This window comes from Primulina eburnea, chromosome 5, assembly GCF_022965805.1.
Source record: "Primulina eburnea isolate SZY01 chromosome 5, ASM2296580v1, whole genome shotgun sequence".
NCBI lineage: Eukaryota > Viridiplantae > Streptophyta > Magnoliopsida > Lamiales > Gesneriaceae > Primulina > Primulina eburnea.
Window position 1 is genome coordinate 34184741 of NC_133105.1, and position 21650 is coordinate 34206390.

At 36.4% G+C, this 21650-nt stretch overlaps 2 protein-coding genes and 1 long non-coding RNA gene across 5 annotated transcripts in view; 1 reads left to right on the forward strand and 2 right to left on the reverse strand.

Annotated features, from left to right (window-relative positions):
- Positions 1–1007: 1007 nt before the first annotated feature.
- On the reverse strand, positions 1008–2895 carry LOC140831820 (uncharacterized). Its single transcript, XR_012117957.1, has 2 exons — positions 2368–2895; positions 1008–1768 (listed from the first exon to the last, which is right to left on the reverse strand). It is a non-coding gene; the product is annotated as an uncharacterized lncRNA (long non-coding RNA).
- A 13270-nt stretch (positions 2896–16165) lies between these two features.
- LOC140833168 (mavicyanin-like) lies at positions 16166–18785 on the forward strand. Its single transcript, XM_073197640.1, has 2 exons — positions 16166–16509; positions 18259–18785. The coding sequence occupies exons 1-2, from the start codon at positions 16326–16328 to the stop codon at positions 18606–18608; spliced, it is 534 nt and encodes a 177-aa protein (XP_073053741.1). The 5' UTR covers positions 16166–16325; the 3' UTR covers positions 18609–18785.
- A 138-nt stretch (positions 18786–18923) lies between these two features.
- Positions 18924–21650, reverse strand: part of LOC140833166 (chloride channel protein CLC-d-like) — a 127227-nt gene continuing 124500 nt past the window's right edge. For all 3 annotated transcript variants that reach the window (XM_073197635.1, XM_073197636.1, XM_073197637.1), the window contains 4 exons: positions 19955–19965; positions 19747–19848; positions 19619–19665; positions 18924–19171 (listed from right to left, as the gene is read on the reverse strand). The gene's annotated coding sequence lies outside the window, so the exon portion shown is untranslated. The remainder of the gene's footprint in view (positions 19172–19618; positions 19666–19746; positions 19849–19954; positions 19966–21650) is intronic.

Genomic DNA, 21650 nt, shown 5'->3' on the forward strand with positions numbered 1-21650 from the left:
AACGATGCATGATTTATTTAATTGCATTATTTTAAATTATTTATGTTTATGTGATGCACGTTAAAATATTTTTCTCGATTTCATGTTTCAGACGATTATTTGATGCGAGATCGAGGTGAGGAGACCGGCGATGATTTTTGCCGATTTTAAAATGTGTTATTTTGTTTTAAGTTAGAATTGGGGCATTTTAAATGATTTATTAAGTTGTTAACATTTTTAAATCCTAATTTATTCATCAGGTGATTGTTAGTATTTTTAAAATTTTAAAGATTAGTACTTATGCATTTAATTTTAAATTAAGAGATTTTATTAGAGGTGAGTAGGGAGATAGTATTTTAATTACCTTGTGAATTATGTAATTAAGCAATTTTTATCATCCCTAATTACCTAAAACACACGCACACATACTTTCTCACACACACATTCACGGTTAAACACACACCCATTTCGTTGTGTTCATTTTATTTTTTTGAGAATAAAAACCTAGGGTTATATGTGAGGCCCATTTACTCTAATGACAATTAATGATGAAACAATAATGGTTTGACTTAAAGCTGTAGCGGAAAAAGGTTTAAATTACTTTAAAAAGGACCTCAGGGCCTAGAAAAATTTCGGCATGACCTCCCCGTAAGTAGGACATCACGAAAACTCAAACAACAGTTTATATCAAAATATAATCCAACTAGAGTCATTAAAACAACAACCAAAGTCAAAACCTATAGCCGCACTGGCCAGGACTAAACAGAATTTAAAACTTACCAAATACTCACCAGATCAAGAATATCACAGAGTCGTCTCAGAACATAACCAGAACAACCAAATATCAATACAGATACACGGGGCATCTCCCCGGCAAATAAAGTACAATACAAGTCTGAAACAAACTCAAGACATACATATAAACTAACTGGGAGACTCCACTGAACAGAACCAAGCAATCCAACCTCAATCCCGAGCTCCACTGGCGGAACCTCGGCCTAATGTTGCAAAACGACTCGGGAGATCTACCATGGTGTCCAATAACAACCACAGCAGCCCCCCAGCAAACAACTGAGGTTAGGATTCTGGTATGAAACAGTTCAACAATAACAACAATAACTTAAATCATGCATAATCATATAATAAAATGTATATGCAATGTATGAAAGGCTCAACGAATAACTGGGATAACAGGAGCCAACAAAACGATAACAACTGGAATAATGCTCGAGCAACAACACATGGGAGCTACATCGTCATGCAGCTAAACCACCCTGCCAAGTATGCGAGGTATGCCAAGCTGTGCTGAATAACACCCCTGACTCGGCCTCCATACAGCTGATACGATATAACAGGATGACACAACAGAACGAACTAGATGACACAATCCCAGCGCTCACCTCAAAAGGCTGCACTAACCTTGGGATTGTTCAATCACATCTACAGTATCATGTGTATAGGCCTATCAGCCACACAATGATCCCGAGATAAACAACAGTGCTAGATAACAATGGATATCAACAATGGCTAACAAGAACGATAGGGCTCAACATGAATGTCATAACTGTATGCCCAATGCTAAATGCCAATAATATGTCATAATAAATAAACATAGATCACAATGAAGGCATTTAACAATTTACGACAGTCAACAAGTCATAAACACGATCCATGTAACACAGAATGACAATTAAACATAATTTATGTTTTACCGTCGTACGTTACCGAGCTGTAACATACCTATACCAACTTGAAACTCCAATATCAACTTCTATTCAAGACTCTCGGCCTAAACAAAACCACAATAAGCCGATCGTGAAAACTACATTCCATACCAATGTCCGATTTGACATAAAAGAGCATAAAATTCATATATCGCTCAATATTAACTCAAATCACCATCCGCCAATTGGAAATGAAAGATACTCAATTATCTAAGTTTCTCCAGTTGAAATCATCTTCAGAATCTCAGTAGATTATTCTCAGAATTTCCAAGAACACTCTGCTACTTACGAATTCGCGGACAGAATCTCACACATTGAGCAGTTCCAGAAAAACGGGCATAACTTGCTCAATTCTTAATGAAATTTAACGAATTTTATATCATTACGAAGACAACACATAGCTCTACAACTTTCTTTGGAATCACAAGTCCAGAATCCGAGCGCATAATTAACAAAAACTCGAATTACAGTAGGTGTCCTGCACAGCACCATTTCAGAATTCGATTTGACACATTTTGGTAGAAAAATCATATCAAATCCGTTTCCTATCCAAATTCCATGATTCTAGTGGCTATAGAAAGCTAACAAACAGGGATACAAGTTCGTTTTAAGTCATTTCTACTAATTCAAAATACAAAAGTCTCAGCAACCCAAAAACTCTCACCCAAAATCAGAAGAATTTTCGCAGAAACAGAGCACCTGAACAGCAGCTTCGATCTACCCGAATCCTTGCTCAAACATCGCGATTTCTGACTTAAATCGAAGCTTAGGATGTTAGGAAGACACCCCTTCAGACCGATCGAGATTTGAACGTCGGACGGAGGAGATATTGCGACTTTTCAGCGGCTGCTCCAAGAGTTGCGAAAATTTGGGTTCCCTTCTTTCTTTCCTTTCTCTTCCTTCTCTCGTTTCTTTTCTCTTCTTGAATGAGATATGTGTGTATTGTATGTATTTAATAATAATAATGGATCACCAAAATAGTAACACAAGCCCATTTATCCCGGTCTGCATTTATTTGCTCTCGTGTGTTATTTAAACTCTATATGTATTTTATATCGTTAAATTCTCCGATATTCTAAAATACATATTTTTAACACACTTCTAAAATTTATTTGGCATAAATAATTATTTTAATTTACAACTCAATAATTATTCTAATTATGCCAAATTACCGGATAATTAAATACAGGACCTTACATTATAAGTGTTATAGCAGCCGCCCCTTACTTTACAATTTTTCCAGCAATTCTCATTCACTTTTCTTCAAGAAAATCGAGCCACAAATCAATCCAGATCAACCCTCGCACTCGTTCTGCTTCGGTATCGTCGTTTTGAAAACTTTAAATATCAAAAGGTATGTATATTCTTTCGTTTATGCATCGATCTCGTTATAGTACATGTTCTTATGTTTATTATGTGTAAAACTTCATGTATGTTGTGCAAAGTTTGAGCAAAAATTGGTGGGATTGATTTTGAAATGATTTTATATCTAAAAACCCAAATTCTGCTGTCATTTCGATTTCTGCGAAAATTTGGTCGACTTTTTGGAAAAATTTCAACATATAAATCGTAGTTCATTTTGATTCCTTCGATTTAACAGTGAATTAAAAATTTTTGGACAACAAAACAGTGAGATATGATTGGTTTCGTGGGACTGCTTAAACTGTAATTTTTTAAAAATGTGTTCTCGACGTGCAGGCTTCATTGGGAACCGTGGGGTGATTGCTTCTGCGTTTTAGTATTGTGAGTATGATGTTGGGATGATTTTGGTGCTTCGTTTTGTGTCGATAGACATTTGGTTGCATTAGAAGTCATAGGAAGCATTTTGGTGTCAAAATGTCGTTTTCATGGTTTGAGTTGCGTTGTATGATTTGCATCGTTGTTTTGAGGCGTCATGGGAGTTTAAATCATGACCATAGCATCCTAGGATAGGTCTTGAGGTGTTGGTTCACGGTCCGCATGATCGAGTTAGGAGGATTAAGCCACAAGTGTAGTGATTTCCGTTGGTTAACCATTGTCGTCGATACACGGACCCGAAGCCAGACCATGACACGGAGTCCGTGCCCTTGTTTCTTTCGGATTATGAAATTCCAGAGTCTACACAGACCCGGAGCCGCACATTGATACGGGGTCCGTGTCTTTGTTAAATTCGTAGGTTGAGTTTGTTGTGTCTTCCATTGCTTGGGAAATGATCATGCTTCATATAGAGATTGTTTTGGGGTTCAATGTCATGTTTTAGTACGATGATTAAGCGAGGTCAAGTCCTAAGGGATTTTGAATGTCATAAGGGAATTTGTCACTTTGGATGTGAGCAAGACTAATATAATACGTCTAAGTTATGAAAGTTAAGTACTTGAACTAATGTTAGTATGTGCAGCAGTGGCCCCAAGCGAGATCCAACGAATCCCTCAATGCCATGTAAGTATGTTCAATGTGCAAAATGAGAAAATATTTTATTTTTGAGGTATTCTAAATGTCTTGTGATCAGTTATGAACGGGTTTGAAAGCCCGTGAACGTAGCCGGTGACCTCTCCACCCCAGTAAAGCATGATCGCGTTAGATCAGGATTAGAAAGCAGTAAATCATGACCAGGGACCAATCCACCCGGTAAAGCATGACCGGGGATCTCATGTATGTGGTAGTGGATTTTCACTGCCAGCGAATTACTGTGGTTTAGTTTGATCAGACTCAATTATGTATGGGTCACTTGCTTTGAAACATATCACTACGCAAAATGATGATGTTATGCATGTTCAAGTTTGTATGATGCAAGTATGCTTACAAAAAGTTTTATGATGATGGCACGTCTATGTTTATGTTATTACGTTCAAGTTTATGTATGTACGTTCTACTTTTAAGTTGCATGTGGTTTTATTACGTATTACTTGTTATTTCCAGTTTATACATGTTGAGTCTTTAGACTCACTAGATTTGGTCGATGTAGGTGAGGACGAATATGAGGAGACGAGGGGTGGGGACCAATGAGCTGGCTCGGTCTGCGCAGGAGGCAAAACCCGAGGGCCGCCTATGTGTTTAAGAACTTTATGCTTGTTTCAAATACTCTGATTTCATGATATTGTTGACGATGTTTAAACAAGTGCTTCTGCAAACTTTGGTTGTGGTTGTTTTATTGCAAATATTTTAGAAAAACAGATGATTTTTATTGCAATTTAGGTGATTACTACTTATTTAAGAAATTTTTTATTTTTTCGCAAATTTTAAAATAATTTTAAAAGTACGGTGCATTACACAAAAAGTCTTGATCGTCACTCAAGGTGGCTACTACTTGGGTTGAGTCATCAGAAGCAACATTACCGACCAACTGAACTGAAGGATCACCAACCCGAACTCAGAATATGGCAGCTAATAAAGCCCTTTCCATATGAATCTCTTAGCATATCTTCCGTGATAAGGAAATGATCCCGAAGATATCAACATATCTTTCAAATTCAAAATTTACCGAATATAAGATAAGATCAGACCAAATCCATTATTCATGGCAACTTACCTTAGGAGAGTTCTTGTCATATAAGGCACTTAGTCCCATCTACTCTATAAATATCAGGTACTCTACCTCATTATAGACATTCACTCATCTAGTGTACTTGCATGCTTTTATTCTGACCCAGTTCTAACTTAAGCATAGGAATGTCAGGCTACGCCGAAAATTCTTCCAGCGCCATCAAATGTTAATGCATCCTTGCAGATTCAGCTCGGACCTCGGGATAGCATTGGCGTTCAGCACTGGCCCTTCCAAACAACAACATTGTGGGTTTTTTGTTTATTTTTTCTCTCTAGATTGAATCCCAAGTATGTGAAATTTAGGTCAACATCAATTAGTTGAGAGATATCACAAGAAGTTCTTAAGACATGGAATGAAATCGAGATATATTCAGAATAATTTGAACAAAAATAAGAAGATGATTCAAAATTTTACAATCAGACATGATGATATTTAAATAAATTTTGCTCACAAAAAATAGTTATTTGGGTAATAAAAAATAGTTGTTTGATCATTATATATTGTATTATCTTCTTTGTGCTAAAAGTTGAGACCCCTATACAGGAGTCTTAGTAGTAAGATCTACAATAGTTGAAGGGCCCGACCCAAGATTGTACAAAGAATTGTGGACTTCAAATCTTCTAATTAATTCTTTCCACTCGTAGAAGATCGAGAGACGTGGAATTACTTAAACTTCGAACCACAAAAAAAATTTGTGTTCATCAGTTCACACTAGCTATTATATTTGCCAAGTGACTTTGATATCTACCGCACTAGCTAAAAGATTCTGAAGTGTAAAATTATATATAACTTAAGAATTTTTTAACTGGATACTCTTAACAAAAAAGGCCCAAAGTAATTTATTAACGTAAAAGGACTCGGTATCAGTATATGTACAAGGCTTTCCAATTGAGCCCAAAATTGAGATATCAACAAGCTACTAATACTTGATGCATTTGCTTTTTAAGCCTCATAAATTTATAGTTTACTTATTCAATTTGATTGATATTATTTCAACTTCATTAAGTCAATAAGTTAATGTTTGCAAGAATTTATTTTAAGTCAATAAATCCATAATTTCTATCTAGATATTTCATTGGCTAGAATCTTGAAAGTTTTTAAAATAAAATCTTGCAAACACTATCTAAATTGATCATACTTTTTTATTCTTTTCGCAAAGCACTCTAAAATCTAATAATTTTTATTTTTTTACAATCACACCAGGAAAAAATTATTTGTATCTTCTTACGTTAATTAAGAACAAAGTCGAATCTTGGATATGATGATTTTGCTTCTTCTTAAAAAGTGGATAACAAAATCTAATATTTCTTTCAATGTACAAAGATGAAAGCATGTTTCTTTCGTGTACTAAGAAAAAGTTGTCTTATTTATGACTTCATCCAAAAAATTAATGAGGGTGTCTTAATCAGACATGCACCATCGAACGACCTTAAACTTCGCAAATGATTCTTTGCTTTCAAGTGATTCAAGAATTGCTACCTTGTTAATTTATTAGTTACACAGCCGTCAATAGCTACTTCAGATGTGAGATTTGTACTCCCATTAATGAAAAAAAGTCTACTAAATCTACCATAGTAAAAACATCACCCAAGACAAGATGAATGGATAAATGCTCGATGTCTAATGTCTTACAAATGCATATGCATGTTAGGTTTTGTCATGGACGCTCCAACATCCAAGATAGCATTGATGAGCGATTATTATGCACAAAAACATAAGAGACTTCATAAGATTTAAAAACATCTCAAAATCTAATGCTCAGTGAAAATATATGCCAATTATTTATCAGTTCTAACAAATTCCATGCGAATTATTCTTTTCTAAACCAAGTCTCGAATAAAATGATTCCTAATGTCAATGTGTTTTGTGCAAGAGTGTTGTAGTAGGTTTTTTGAAATATCAGTCTCACTTGAATTGTCAAAATATACAATGAGAGTCTTATTATGGAAGCCGTAGTCCTCTACTATTTTGTTCATCCACAGTAGTTGTGAACAACAACTCTTAGCTACCACATACTCCAATTCAGCAGTTGAGAGAAACACATAGTTCTATTTTCTATTGTACCATGACACCAAGTTATTTTCTATTTTCTTTGACATAGAAAAATTCCATCATGCAAGTGTTTGGTTTGTAGCCCAAGAAAGAAACTTAATTCTCCTATCATACTCATTTTAAATGTAGAAAACATACATTGAACAAAGTTATCAACATGTTACTACGAAGAGGCACCAAAAATGATATCATCTACTTAGATTTGACATACCATGCACGTGGGTCCTATTTCAGTCTGTACAGTGTTTTCTTTAGCATGTAGACATGGTCCGATTGATGTGGATCTTCAAATTTTTTTAGTTGTTTAACATACACTTCCTCATTTAAAAGGCCATTTAAAAATACGCTTTTTACATCCATTTGATAAAGATTAATCTCCATGTGACATTCAATGGAAATTAGCTATCGAAATGACTCAATGCAAGCTACAGGAGCGAAAGTTTCACAAAATCATCCCCCTAAACCTTTGTATACCTTTGTGCAACCAACCGAGCTTTATTTCTAACAATATTCCCAAACTCATTGATTTTGTTCTTAAAAGTCGATTTGGTTCCAATAACATTACCATGTTCAAGTCATGGAACTAAATACCATACATCACTCTGGACAAATTGTTCGAGTTCATCATGCATAACATTAATCCAGAATTGATTCTTTAAGGCTTTATTAAAGTTTTTTATTCAACATTGGAACAAAGCTTGAAATTCTTACCTTGAAGTATACAGAAGTCATGTATACTAAATCAATCATCTTCCGGCAATCCATTTTCTCCTTTCGTCGAGTTTGCATGTCTACGTGCACATTTCCTATGATTTGGGAAGAGGGTTGCTTCTTCTGGATTTTGTTGGGAGTGTCCTTCCCATTATTGTTCACACAATCAACATCATTCAGCGATTTATTACTTTATTGATCATCCTTACATTCTGTTAATTTCAATGGAGGTGTTGTCATGGGTGTGAAAACATCATATAAAACATCTATATTTACCAGTAGCATAGATGCTTCCAATGGATCATCAATGTCATCCTCGATCCTCATTCCAGTCAGATCGGAAATGTAATAAAAAAACAACATTAATCCATAGCCGTCTTATTTCTTAGATTAAACATTCAATAGGCACGACTGTTAATTGAATATACGAGGAACAAACACTTGTCTCTCTTAGAATCAAAATTGGTTAGGTGATCTCGGTCGTTTAACACATATCATACACATCTAAAATGTAGAACCCGTAACTTAGACTGCGTATAAGCCATGCATAATTCTAGTATTTCAAATTAAATTGACTTCATTGCATGATTATTTTAACGCATTTTTTTGAAGTTAATTATTTTAGCTAGCAGTTTAATTTTTATTCATTTCAGTTAAATTCAGTGAGGCCGGACTGGAGTTGGAGTTTAGAGATAAATTTAAGATTTAGAAAAATATTTCCAGAATTTAATTTAGCTAGCAAATAAGTTAATTTAAGTTAAAATAAGTTTTAAGGAATTAATTTAAATAAGTTGAGATAAGTAGTAAATAAAGTTAAATAATTAAATCCTTAATTCTCTAAATATTTAATGGGAAGATAAAACACTAAAGATTAAAAATGCAATATTTAAGAGATAATTTCCCTCTTTTTTTTTTTATTTATGAAATTATCGGCCACCCTCATTTAACAAGATTTAATTTAATCTACAACTCACAATTTAATTGATTTCTTTCCTTACCCATTTTAGGAGATAATCCCTCACCTTTAAACTCCCATTAATTGTTAATTAAGCACTTTCTACCTCACTTTGATAACAATGTTCGGTCCCCCTCTTTTAAAAGATTTGATTCTCTCATTTACAACTCATTTCCTTGTTACCTCCCTTAATCTTTTTAGGTAGATTTCTCCCAACTTTTTAATCACCATCAATTAATTAATTAAACAACATTCTTCCATTGATCCTATACCTAACCATCGACCAATTACACTCAAAATATCCCTCAAAATCTTTTGACATCAATGTTATTTTCCTTATCCCACAAACTCATAGAGAGGAAACCGAGTAGCAAACAAGAAGGAAAAGCACCCCGTCTCCTCCGCGCCGCATCGTGTATTTCTTTTTGTTTTCTTCAAACGAAAAATCCAGGCATGTCTATACCTTTTTCTAAACTTCAATCAAGTCCTATAGTATTTTTTTTAGCATCTTATGTTCATGATTTTAACACCAAAAACCGAATTTGACAGCAGTGTTGGTAAAAATTCTGCACAGATTTTTTTTAGCTTTCCTTGTGCAGTTTACTGGTTTGCTGGTTTTTGTGCATTCAGGTGGTTGGCTCGACTCCAGGCTCACTAGGCTACATCTAGACACATACTAGGGTGTGTCAAGACCATGTTGGTCCAATAAATCAAGCCCCACGCATGCTGGAAATTCAGAATGACAGCAACCTCTCTTTTTGCGTCTCTTGTGTTCGAATTTCTGAGTTTGCTGTCAAACAAGAGATGTTCCTGATCTTGGCTGCCCTAGGGGCTATAGCCATGGTTATAACGTCCCCTTGTGATGTCTAAGACGTGACCAAGCCATCCTTTTGAGGCTTGGTCCACTGACAAGATCGGTTTTAAAAGCAAACGCAAGAGCAGCCTACCCCTCTCGGCCCTTTGATTTTGTGACAATACTTGTGTTTCGGTTTTGTGTATGGGTGTGAATCTTGGTTGGCCTATGGCCCTTAGCCACGGTTCATACCCTACCACGGGATGTCTAGATCGTGCCATGGTCAATCGAATGGCCACTGGAACGACGCGAGACGACCCACGAAGCAAGAACAACCCTCCCCTTCTCGGCCCCCTTCATTTGACAGCAAGTGTACTTCGAGTTGGTTGGCTTGGTGTGAATCTTGGTTGGACTAGGGCCCTTAGCCACGGTTTACACCTTGCCCCCAGATGTCTAGAGCGTGCCATGGTCAATCAAATGGCCACTGGAATGACGAAAGACAGCAAACATAGCAACGCCCTTCCCACGCGCAGAATTGCTCTCGGCTGGGACGATTGGCTTGTTTCTTGGGGTGGTTCGAATGGTGGCTGGTCATGTGCCCTTAGCCATGGTTCAAATCATTCCTTGGGATGTTGGTAAGAGTCTCTGGTCGGTGGTTCATGCCCCAATGGCCGGCGGACTCGAAAACGACGCAAGAAAAGCGCATGCACAGCTGCTGGAATTTGACAGCAAGTTGCTGCGTCGGTGCGAAGGCTCGTTCGAGTTCTCGGTCGGCTTTTAGCCTATAGGCCTTAGACTGGACAGTGCCTCATCGAGTTAGGAAGGTCACGTTTTTGACCGTTTGTGATTCTGATCATTTTTGAGGTCGTACGAGAATTTACGGTGCGATGTGCCAAATTGACTCTCGAAAGAGCGTTTCTTGTTTTGGCCTCCATTTCACCTAGGTTTCGACCCTTCTAATTTTAGGAGCATAAATTCATAATTTTAAGTGTATTTTAGTCATGACGTCACGTTGGTTCAGTGTTGGTTCGGGTTGGTTCAAAGTCATGATTAAAGTACGAGGTCGTTAGACGTTTCTGTCGCATTTTCAAAAATTTAATTGCATAAGTTTGCCCAAGAAAATCCATTGCATATTTTCATGACATATTTAGGTTGCGGCGAGCCTGGGAACGATCCAATCCAGTTGGTAACACATACAGGAATTTTCATTATGCTAGTTAATTACTTTACGTGCATTAAATAGAAAATGATTATTTTTGAGATTTATGCGTTATGGCTTGTGGTGCATTCACTATGTGGGAGTATTATTTTATACGGTCGCCAGTGACCGCTCAGTTCAGTTTGGTACCACCCGGTCGTCAGTGACCGGCCAGCTCAGTTCAGTTTCAGACTCCCCAATAGCCAGTTACCGATCAGTTCAGCTTAGTGCAGTGGCCACAGGCGTAAAACATAATCTCAACAGAAAATTTTACCCGTTATTTCAGTGCAGGGCTCCAAGGAGCAAATATTTTTACTGTGATTTTCAGTTAAGTTATGCACGTAATATAATTGCTCAGTACAGATTATTTTTCGGCATGCCTAATGACATGATATTTTATCCCATGCATATTTTACTTCAGATTTCTCTCGTTACCTGCGATATATGCATGCTGAGTCTTTAGGCTTACTAGACTTGATTGTTGTAGGTACTGATGAGGCTAGGGCCGAAGGCGGGGACCAGTGAGCCAGCTTGGGTCGGCAGTAGTGGCACCCGAGGACCTCAGTGCAGCAGTTGTTATTTTATTCCGCAAACATTTTATCAGTCGTTGGATATTTTTTTAAATTGTGATTTTTGGCAAACTTTATTTTCTTCCGCTGCGATGTTTTGAACTTTGAACTGGATTCATCAGTTGATTTTTTGAATGAGACCATTTAAGTTCTTTTAAAAAGAAAATTTTTAATTTTCCAGCAAATTTTCAAAGCAAGTATTTTCGGGCCTTTTACATAAAAACATGAAAATATTTTAGTTTTGACCTCCTTTCCATGATGATATCATAAGATGTCATAGTTTAACCACTCTTTAAATGTGGCATGTTCTGTTTAGGGCATCAGCTCAAAAACGTTTTGAAATTTTTTTCGAATTTAACATGACCAGAGCCTTCTCTTGCAAAGTTTGGTTCTTTTGTTCAACAATATCGATTTTAGGGGTTTTTGTGCGGTAGAACTCACGAGTTATACTTTTTTTATCACATAAAGATGAAAAGTGAGATTTCCCGAACTCGTTGCCGTAATCAGTTATAATTTTTCCAACCCTCAAATTGTGTAGACTAGTAATCCTTGAGAGTAATTTCTTAAATGCAACAAGAGTATCCGACTTTTGTTTAAGAAAACTTACCCATACTAACCGGGAAAATTCATCAACACAAATGAACGAGTATTGTTTTTTTTACCTCCCAAGCTTTCAACTTCAATTGGACCATAAGCTCCACATGTAACAGTTCAATGCATCATTTTGTGCCAAAGTTTTGCAAAATTTGATGTGGCACCAGAGTTTTCTTGTCTTTTTGCATGCCCCACAAGCAAACGATATTCCTGAGGTCAGATTAGGAATACATCGCACAATATCATATATTCCCAGATTCTTCAATATCTTGAAGTTGACATGTCCCAAATTTTGTTGCCACAATTCTAATTTACTTACTTTCATATGTTTGCACTCGTGTTCCTCTCCTAATTGATAACAGTTGTCGGCAGATCTCATAGATTTATGATCTTTGCATTATTTTAAATTATTACATGTTTATTTATGCACGTTAAAATGTTTAATTGAGTTTATGTTTCAGGCGAATATTCGATGCGGGATCGAGAAAATAGATCGGTGGCGATTTAGGAGATTTACAATTAAAAAAATTGTGATATTTTATTTCAAGTCAATAAATTATTATTTTAAAATATTTATGAAATTTTAAGCATTTGAAAGCATAATGTTATTTATTAAGTGATTTTATGATTTTAAACTTTTTAAATACTAATTTGATTAGGAAAAATTTTAATCTAGTAATTGGCACTCAATTATTGTTTTATTTAAAACTTTGTTTGGGGGTTAAATAATTAGATTAGTATTATCTTATCACAAATTATTTAATTAAGCAATTTTTATTCCCTAATTATCCCCCCCCCCCCCCCCACCCACACACACACACCACACACACACACACACACACACACTTCATATTCTTGAGAGAAAACTAGGGTTCTAGAGGTTTCTTCCAGCAGCCACTCTTCCCCTCGATTTTCAGAAGATTCACACCGGTTTTGTAGAAAGAATCGTGCCACAAGTCGTCCCCAATCGATTCTCTTATCTCCTCGCATCGCTGTTCGTCGCTTCATGAGTATATTCATCAAAGGCATCAAAGGAATGTATAATATTTCGTTTTTCGCATCGATCTTGTCATAATAAATATTTTGATTTATATTGTATGCAAAATCTGTGTATGTTATGTGAAAGCGTGAGCAAAAATGTTTGAAACGATTTTGGATCAAAATTTTAGATCTCAAACCCGAATCTACTATCATTTCGAGTACTGTGAATTTTCAGTCAACTTTCTGGAAAACGTTCAACATATAAAACATAGTACTCTTCGATATCTTCGATTTGACGAAAAATTCGTAATTTTTTGACAAGAAACGAGTGAGTTATGATCATTTTTATGTTACTGCTCAAATTGTGGCATTTTGAAAAATATTCTTCATGTTTCTTGAGTTTATTGGGTTTCGGGCTTCATTGGGAATCTACGAGTGGTCATTGCTGCATTAGGACACTTCATGTGTAGCGATCAGATGTCTTTCGGTGTTTTGTTTTGAGTCGGTATGGGTTTGATTCCATTAGAGGTCACAGGAAAGCGAATGGATAGAAGATGACATTTTGAGGTTTGGTTCGCGTAGAGTTAACACCGCATCACTGCATTTGGAGCGCTGCAGCTTCGTTCTGAGCAGCGCCACTGCGCTGCAGGGTGGTGCCTGTGCGCTTGACAGGCGCTGCAGCGCTACTCCTCAACGCCTAGGCGCTGGTTCAGGGGCCTTCGAGCTTCAATTTTAGGTGCTATTGCTTCATTTGGGTATTAATATGTCGTTATATCCAAGCTTGATGAGGGTTAGACTAGTTGTTGCGAGTCTTGAATGGGAATCTTTAAGTCATGGTTTAAACGGGGTTTGGATTTTCCATTGCTTGGGAAATGTTCATACTTCACATCGGGATTTGGTTAGGGGTTTGATGTCATGGTTTAGTATAATGTTTAACATGGTTAAGTCCCGAGTGGTCTAGAAATTCATAAGTTATTTATTTACTTCGGTGTCGAGTTTGATAGGCATGATTAAGTTATGAAATTTGAGTTGCTTGAAATACGTGTTAGCATGTGCAGCAGTAGCCCAAGCGAGATCCAACGAATCTCTCAACGCTATGTAAGTATGTTCGACGTGCAAAAGAAAATATTTTATGTTTTTGAGGTATGCTAATTGTCTTGTGACCAATTATGAATGGGTTTGGAAGCCGGATAACGTGCCCGGGGACCTCTCCACCCCTGTAAAGTATGATCGGGTTTTGATCAGGATTGGAAAACGCTAAATATGACCGAAGACCAATCAACCCGGTAAAGTATGACCGGAGGATCTTATGTATGTGGTAGTGGACATCCATGCCAGCCCAGTACTGTGGTTTAGTCTGATTAGGCGTATTATATTATGGGTCACTTGCTTTGAAACATATATCTACGCAAAATTATGTTGATGATGCATGTTTGAGTATGTACAATGCAAGCAGGTTTATGAAAATATTTATGAATTGATGACACGTCTATGTTTACGTATGTATGTTCAAGATTTAAGTATGTATGCTCTGCCTTAAAATGCATATGGTTGTATTATATGTTACTTGCTATTCTCAATTTATACATGTTGAGTCTTTAATTCACTATACTTGATCGATGCAGGTGATGACGAGTATGAGGAGGTGAGAGGCGGGGACCAGTGAATTGGCTCGGACGGTGCGGAGGCATAACCCGAAGACCGCTTAGTTTTCAAGGATTTTTATGCATGTTATTTCATTTACTCTGATTTTTTTCTTTGGGAATTATTTCATGTGTTTCAGACAAATTTTTTTGCAAGCTCGTTTACAATCCAAATATTTTGTCAAACAATTTATTTGTATTACATTTTGAAAGATGATTACTTACTTGAGAAAAAATTTTATTTTCCGTAAATTTTAAGTATGTTTAAAAATTACGGTACGTTACGATATTCCTCGACTGCAATGAATTACAAATAATCCGTTTATTTCAACTTCAAAATATTCATGATTAAAAAAAATTTAAACCTACAAATTATCAAAAAATCGTGACAATAGTCAAGTCAAATATTTAAAAAATTAAAATCTAAATTAGAGCAATCAATTCTAGGCAATATATTCTAATGATTTAACATAAACAAAATTGGTAACAGAATGTGTTTGCCATAGCCCATGTACCTACGCACACAATAATATCAATATAAAATCAATTTTTTTTTTGCGTAAAAAATAAGTGGGAAAAAATGAGAAAATTCATAATTGTTTAAAGAAATAGGATTGATGTGCTTCACGGCCATCTCTGTACGCACGGAATTGATGAGATAATTAAATACAGAGTTTGAGATGAAAAAATTGATGGTGAATAGTGTTTAAAAGATATAGGATATCTTTGTAATTTGATATGACAAAAAGATTATTTTGGTAAATTAATTTAATTGAAGACTAAAATTGATTATAGTAATTGTGTGAAGACAAAATCTCTATTTTTAATGATTCAATATAGTTTATCATTTTTTTGTTGACGATTTTCATATAATGATTTTTATTGAAAGAGCCTTCAAATTTTGAAATTATTGGCATCTAACAAATCATGTGTGAAAACTCAAATTTAGTCGAGGTGGTGAGACATTAGTTTTCCACATTGGTTACCTCTCCACTCGTTGCATCACAAATGGTGAAGAGAATTGAATGTGGGAAAAGGGCTTCTTTCCTTTTCTTTTGTTTTTTTAAAACAAAAAGAGCTTCTTTCCTAAAGCCACTTTCTCTGAAAATTTTATCAAAATTATATGATACAAAGTTATCAAATAATATATATGAATAATATAGCAATTTATAACTTTAATCATTTGTAAAATGAGAATTTTATCTGTGATACAGGGTCAACCTTATCGATATTCACAATAAAAAGTAATACTCTTAACATAAAAAATAATATTTTTCATGAATGACCCAAATAAAAGATCCGTCTCACAAAATACGACCCGTGAGACCGTCTCACACAAATTTTTACCTTGTAAAATTTGAGTATATGGTCGGATGAAACATGTTTAATATTTTAAGCTTAATACTGAACAGCATCCGGTTGGCAGAATTACGAAAGAAGGATTCATACTGAAAGGCACCAAATCAACCTACAAACATCCATCCCCACAATCTCTCTATAAAAACCCACAAAACAAAATAAAACAAAGTGTCCTCTCACTTCTCGCAACTTCAATCATCCTCAAAAAAGAAACAAACTTTACCAATTAATATAATAAAATCTCATGGCATTAAATCTTGAGAAAAGTGCTGTGGGATTTTTGTTTTTGATTTTTTTTGCTTCAGTGATTCATCTGTCAACTGGGGCTGTTCATTCCGTTGGAGGCTCGGCAGGCTGGACTACCATTGGGAATGTGGATTACAAGCAATGGGCAGCTACAAAAAACTTTCAAGTTGGTGACGTTATAGGCATGTCTTCTAATCTTTCTATCATTAATATTTTGTTTCTTTTGTTGTTCGTTCAGATTAATTCTTACGACTGATGATGGTTTGTCGATTCTGTTTTTTCAAGGAAGACACACACAAAAACCGAGTGTGTAATATTTCGAAAGGAAAATTTGTAATTTTGACTCTATGTATTTTGATTTTTGTGATTTTGGTCACGTCAAATCTCAGTTCCGGTCAAGTATTTTTTAATTTTTAGTAATTTTAGTCTTTTTTTTTTTTTTTGACACTAGTGATATGAAACGTGAATTTGGCCTTCAGTCCTCAGCTATCCATTTTTTTGTGTTCAGTCTCTGGGTACTTTTTTCAGTTTTTGTACCACATTTCCACATGTAGTGTACCACATTTTGTATGACATAGTACCACTATTTTGTGGATAGGGAGTGAACTCAAAGAAATGTTTTGACTGGGCATTTTTCAACAACTTCTCCTATATGAAACGTTTTAAAAAAACTAAAATTGAAAACAAAACAAAGATTTAAAAAAACCTCATTGATCATGTAGAAGGTGTTATACCTTTTTTAAGTTTTCAATGGGTGTTAGATCTAATTTGCCTCCATAACTTGGCGCACCATTCATGGAGGGGTCTCGGGCGAATTGAATTGAGTTTGAATCCCCTTTTTTGGTAAGATCTGCCTAGAAAATATGCATTGATGCTTTTTTGAACTCTGTGTTAGGCAGATGAATTTAGAAGAGATACACCTAAAAAAAGTTTATTCTTACCCCTTCCATTTCAACGTTAAAGTCTATGAACAGTCCCTATATGCTCGTTCTCAAGATTTAAGGCTTTCCGTTTATGAATCTGGCATGCAATGGTTGAGCTTCCGTTCCGAGATTGATGAGTTGAATAAGAATAAACACTAGACTTTGTATTCAACCTTTTTTTGGAGAAATGAGCTTTTCGTATAAACTAGGCTATTGGTCTTTTGTCGACGTTCATTTTGGCTTGTTGAAATACCAATTAATCAACATTTTGGACATCGATTGTCTACCTATCCATCTAAATTTTATGAGCTTAACCACACGATTAAGAGAGTATTTGGATAAAGCGAGGGTATTCTAGTAGTGTATGGAGACATTTTGCGTTCTTAAAAATTCAACTACTTAGTAGCCTACCGACTGTTAGTACAAGTTGCCAATGATTAAAATATTGCACGCCATAAATGATGATGCCCAAACTCTCACTTTTAGATGTCCCTATTGTTCGTAGTCCCTCTTTTTCACATCGCTAGGGAAATTTTTTTAATGCACTCATGAGAGAGTGAAGAAATTAGAATATGTAAAATCTTGCCAATTGGAGTTTTTCTCAATGAGAATAAAATAAAGTTTTTGGGCAATAATTTCGGAGTTTTTTGAGAAAACAAGGTTATATCATGAATAGAAAATGTACATAGATGTTTAATCTGAAATACTTGGAAGAACTCTACCACTTCTATCAGGAGTAGCCGTTTTAGTGCTAGTTGAGTGAAAAGTAATGAGTTTTGTGCAACTTTGAAAGGTCCTAATGCAGTGAGATTGTTTGGATTATCACAACCTCTAGCAGATGGTTTCACGCAATTTTAAGTCGAATTTTTTTACGACTCAAGTGAAGAGCACGGTTGGAGTAAAAATGCAGGAGGCATATACATAGTACAGCATAGATTTATTAGAACCATGATTCTCTTTTACACCAATATCATCGTTTTTAATCTAAACAAGGCTTGGATATTTCAGCTTTCATGTACAACCCACAGTTTCACAACGTGATGCGAGTGACACATGCTGGCTACAAGGCATGCAATGCGTCGTCCCCTATCTCGACTCATACAACTGGAAACGATACCATAACCATTGATTCTCATGGCCACCACTTCTTCCTATGTGGAGTACCAGGTCATTGTCAAGCAGGACAGAAAGTCGATATCAATGTACTACGTGCCACTTCAATCGTACCTGGACCCTCTTATATGGTTCCTGAAGTCAAAGTACCCGCACCTTCTCCCAGTGATGCAGCTGCTGCACAGTCCACTCTATGCCTCAAAGCTTGGATTACCATTGCCATTATTTCTCATATTCTAAGTTAGAAGCACACAAAAAGAAATATTCTATGAAAGAATGACCTCTGCTTTGATTAATGTTCCATTTCCCAAAGAAACATTCTGTCAATTTTTTTCGTTATGGCTGTTGATAATGCCAGAGCAATTATTTCTTTTATCAATATATAACTCATTTCCCAAATACCTCAGCTATTGAATACACCAGCTTTTTTTGTTTCTACATGATTATGACATTTGCATCTTACACGAATAAATAACTTTATAAGCACCTGGACATCGGTTTCATTATTCAAAATCGGCTACAAGGACCTATCTTACCTATTGTGCTATTGGTTCTGAATCAAATTTTTTCAGGAGAAATTGTCTCTATTTTCCCTTTTAAGGATTATGGGGTAATAATTAAATACAGTATACAATATGCATATAACCAAGAAAATTTGAGGAAGGAAATTAGTCTCTATCGAGTTTAAAAGAATGAAGGAAACTGAAGAAATGGGAAGCAACATCAATCCAACTTCAAACTAGACGACCAAGTAGTGGTTGCTCAGCATCCGATCTCCTCCTAAAAACTCGTTGCCATCTTGTTGATCCTGCCAAAAGGAACAATGTAAATACTTCGGACGAAATAACAATATGAACACAACATATTGGAATACAAAAAATAATCAAGAGACAAAGTTGGGAGTGTAATTTCTGAAGCAAATAAACGATTTTCCAGATTTTGTTAAAATATATCCATCACTTAAGAAGTACCCTAATGAAGGTCCGAATTTTTTCCCCAAAAACATGGATATGAGCTGAATCTTGATTGTATTGGAGGAGTAGTTCGAAAATGTAAAACCTACAGTATCGAAAGATATTTACACTTGACAATCACATAGCAAGGATTAAAATTAAAAAAACGGCAGCTAACAAACTTGCATCACGGTAACACGACTCAATGAGAAAGAAATAAAAAGTTTCACCATACGACAATAGTTAGCAACAAAAGAGTATACCATTTGACACAAGTTAACGTGGATAAGAAGCATCAAGACCTTACACTAGTGGATTGAAGATCTACGCCAGCCGAGTCTTCGGTATCCTGCAAAGTAAAGAACACATATTTCCAATTACCATGGGACAAAATCACACTAATTAACAGAGGATGGTGAAAATTAAGTACCTCAATTAACAGATCCTTCCAGGTGATCATTCCAACAACATGAGATGTGCGTGGAACAACAAGTAAATGCCTTAATCCCAGTTGACGAAATAGATGATATACCTGAATTATCAGCAACATGTCCAATAGCATATATTATTATTTGAACCCTACTTTATATGCAATGGAGTAAATGAAAAATAACGGTAAAAAAACAGGGTCCATCCACCTTGGTCAATGACATATTGTCACAACCAATTCCACTTACCAAGCACCGCATCAGCGGCCGAAAGATCTGGTTTACAAGAGACACACGTACGGCCGATTTAAACCCAAGGATTAAGATCTTTTTCTTAGCTGTTTGATTTGTTTTCGATAGGATTTGGTATTTAGGATCTGGTTGTTATCTTTTCAAATTTTAGGATATGGTTGATAGTTATCTTTAGGGTTTGGGAGATAGATCTCTTTGTATTTATATCCATTCAAGGTTGAATAAGAACATCACGAAATTTCCAGCAAAACAAATACTAAGAGATCGCGAGGTTCTCTCTTTCGAGCCTCGATCGTATTCTTAAGATTGGTCGTCAAGGAAGGAAGTCTAAGAAAACAACTTGGGTTCCGGATTCCAAGGTTTCGATTAGTAAGAGGCCCGTTACACGATCGGTTTCAAGGGAACTTGACAAAGTGGTATCAGAACAGGGTGTAATGGGTGATTCGGCCATCTCGAAACAACTGGATGCTTTCATGAAAATGTACATAGAGGACAAGAAGGCGCAGGACCTGATTCAGCAAGGATTTCGAGAACAACTGGAAGAGCTATCCATCTCCTTAGCGGCGGTCCGAACAAAATCTCTGCAAAATAATGATGTCGACAGTAATGCGAGGGGCCCAAACGATTTCCAACGCGGCGGACGCGAGAGGGGGGGAAATTTTTTCGGTGGACCGCGCTATACAAGGCTGGACCTACCTCGATATGATGGGCTTGTTGATCCACTCGGGTGGCTCACCCATTATGAATTTCTCTTCCGACATCAAAACACACCGATCCACGACCGAGTAGGGATCGCAACATTTCATTTGGAAGGGGATGCACAATTATGGTTCTTAAAGGTAGAAGAGAACAACCCCAACATGTCATGGAATGAATTCAAGGAGCAATGCCACTTACGATTCGGCCCAATCCTACGATGCACTAAATTGGGAGAACTCTCTAAGTTGAGGCAGACAAGTTCCGTGGAAGACTACCAGAAAAAATTCGAGCACTTAATGGCAAGAACGACCAACCTATCGCAAGATCAGTTGGTGGAACTTTTCATTAGCGGACTACAGGAGGGCATTGCAGCAGAGGTCCTCATCCATCTTCCGCTGGACTTACCCAGAGCAATGCGCCTCGCAAGATTATATGACGTCCGCTCTGGAGCACGATCCTCCCGTCCTACAAACCAGATTCACCGTAATACTGGCCAGCAATCAACATGTCCGTTTATTCGGCGACTCAATCGCTCCGAGATGGAAGAACGCAAGGCGAAGGGGTTGTGTTATAATTGCGATGAATTATATCTCCCAGGGCATCGCTGTAAGAAGTTGTTTTGGATAGAATCCGTGGATGATGCAATGCAGAACGATGACCAATACCCCCCTATTGTTATAGAAGAGCCAGCGGTTTCCATTCATGCTTTAACAGGTGCACAGGGGACGCAAACCATGCAAATTAGGGGCTCAATCTCATATAATTCACTCCTGGTCTTAATTGACTCGGGCAGCACACATTGCTTTCTTGATAAATCATTAGCTCAGAGTCTGGGGCTCTCAATGGAAACCAAAGCTACCCTCCGGGTTTTGGTGGCAAATGGGCGACGAATTCCTTGTGCAGGAGTTTGTCATAACGTGGTTTTACGATTGGGAGAATATAAATTTTGCATTGA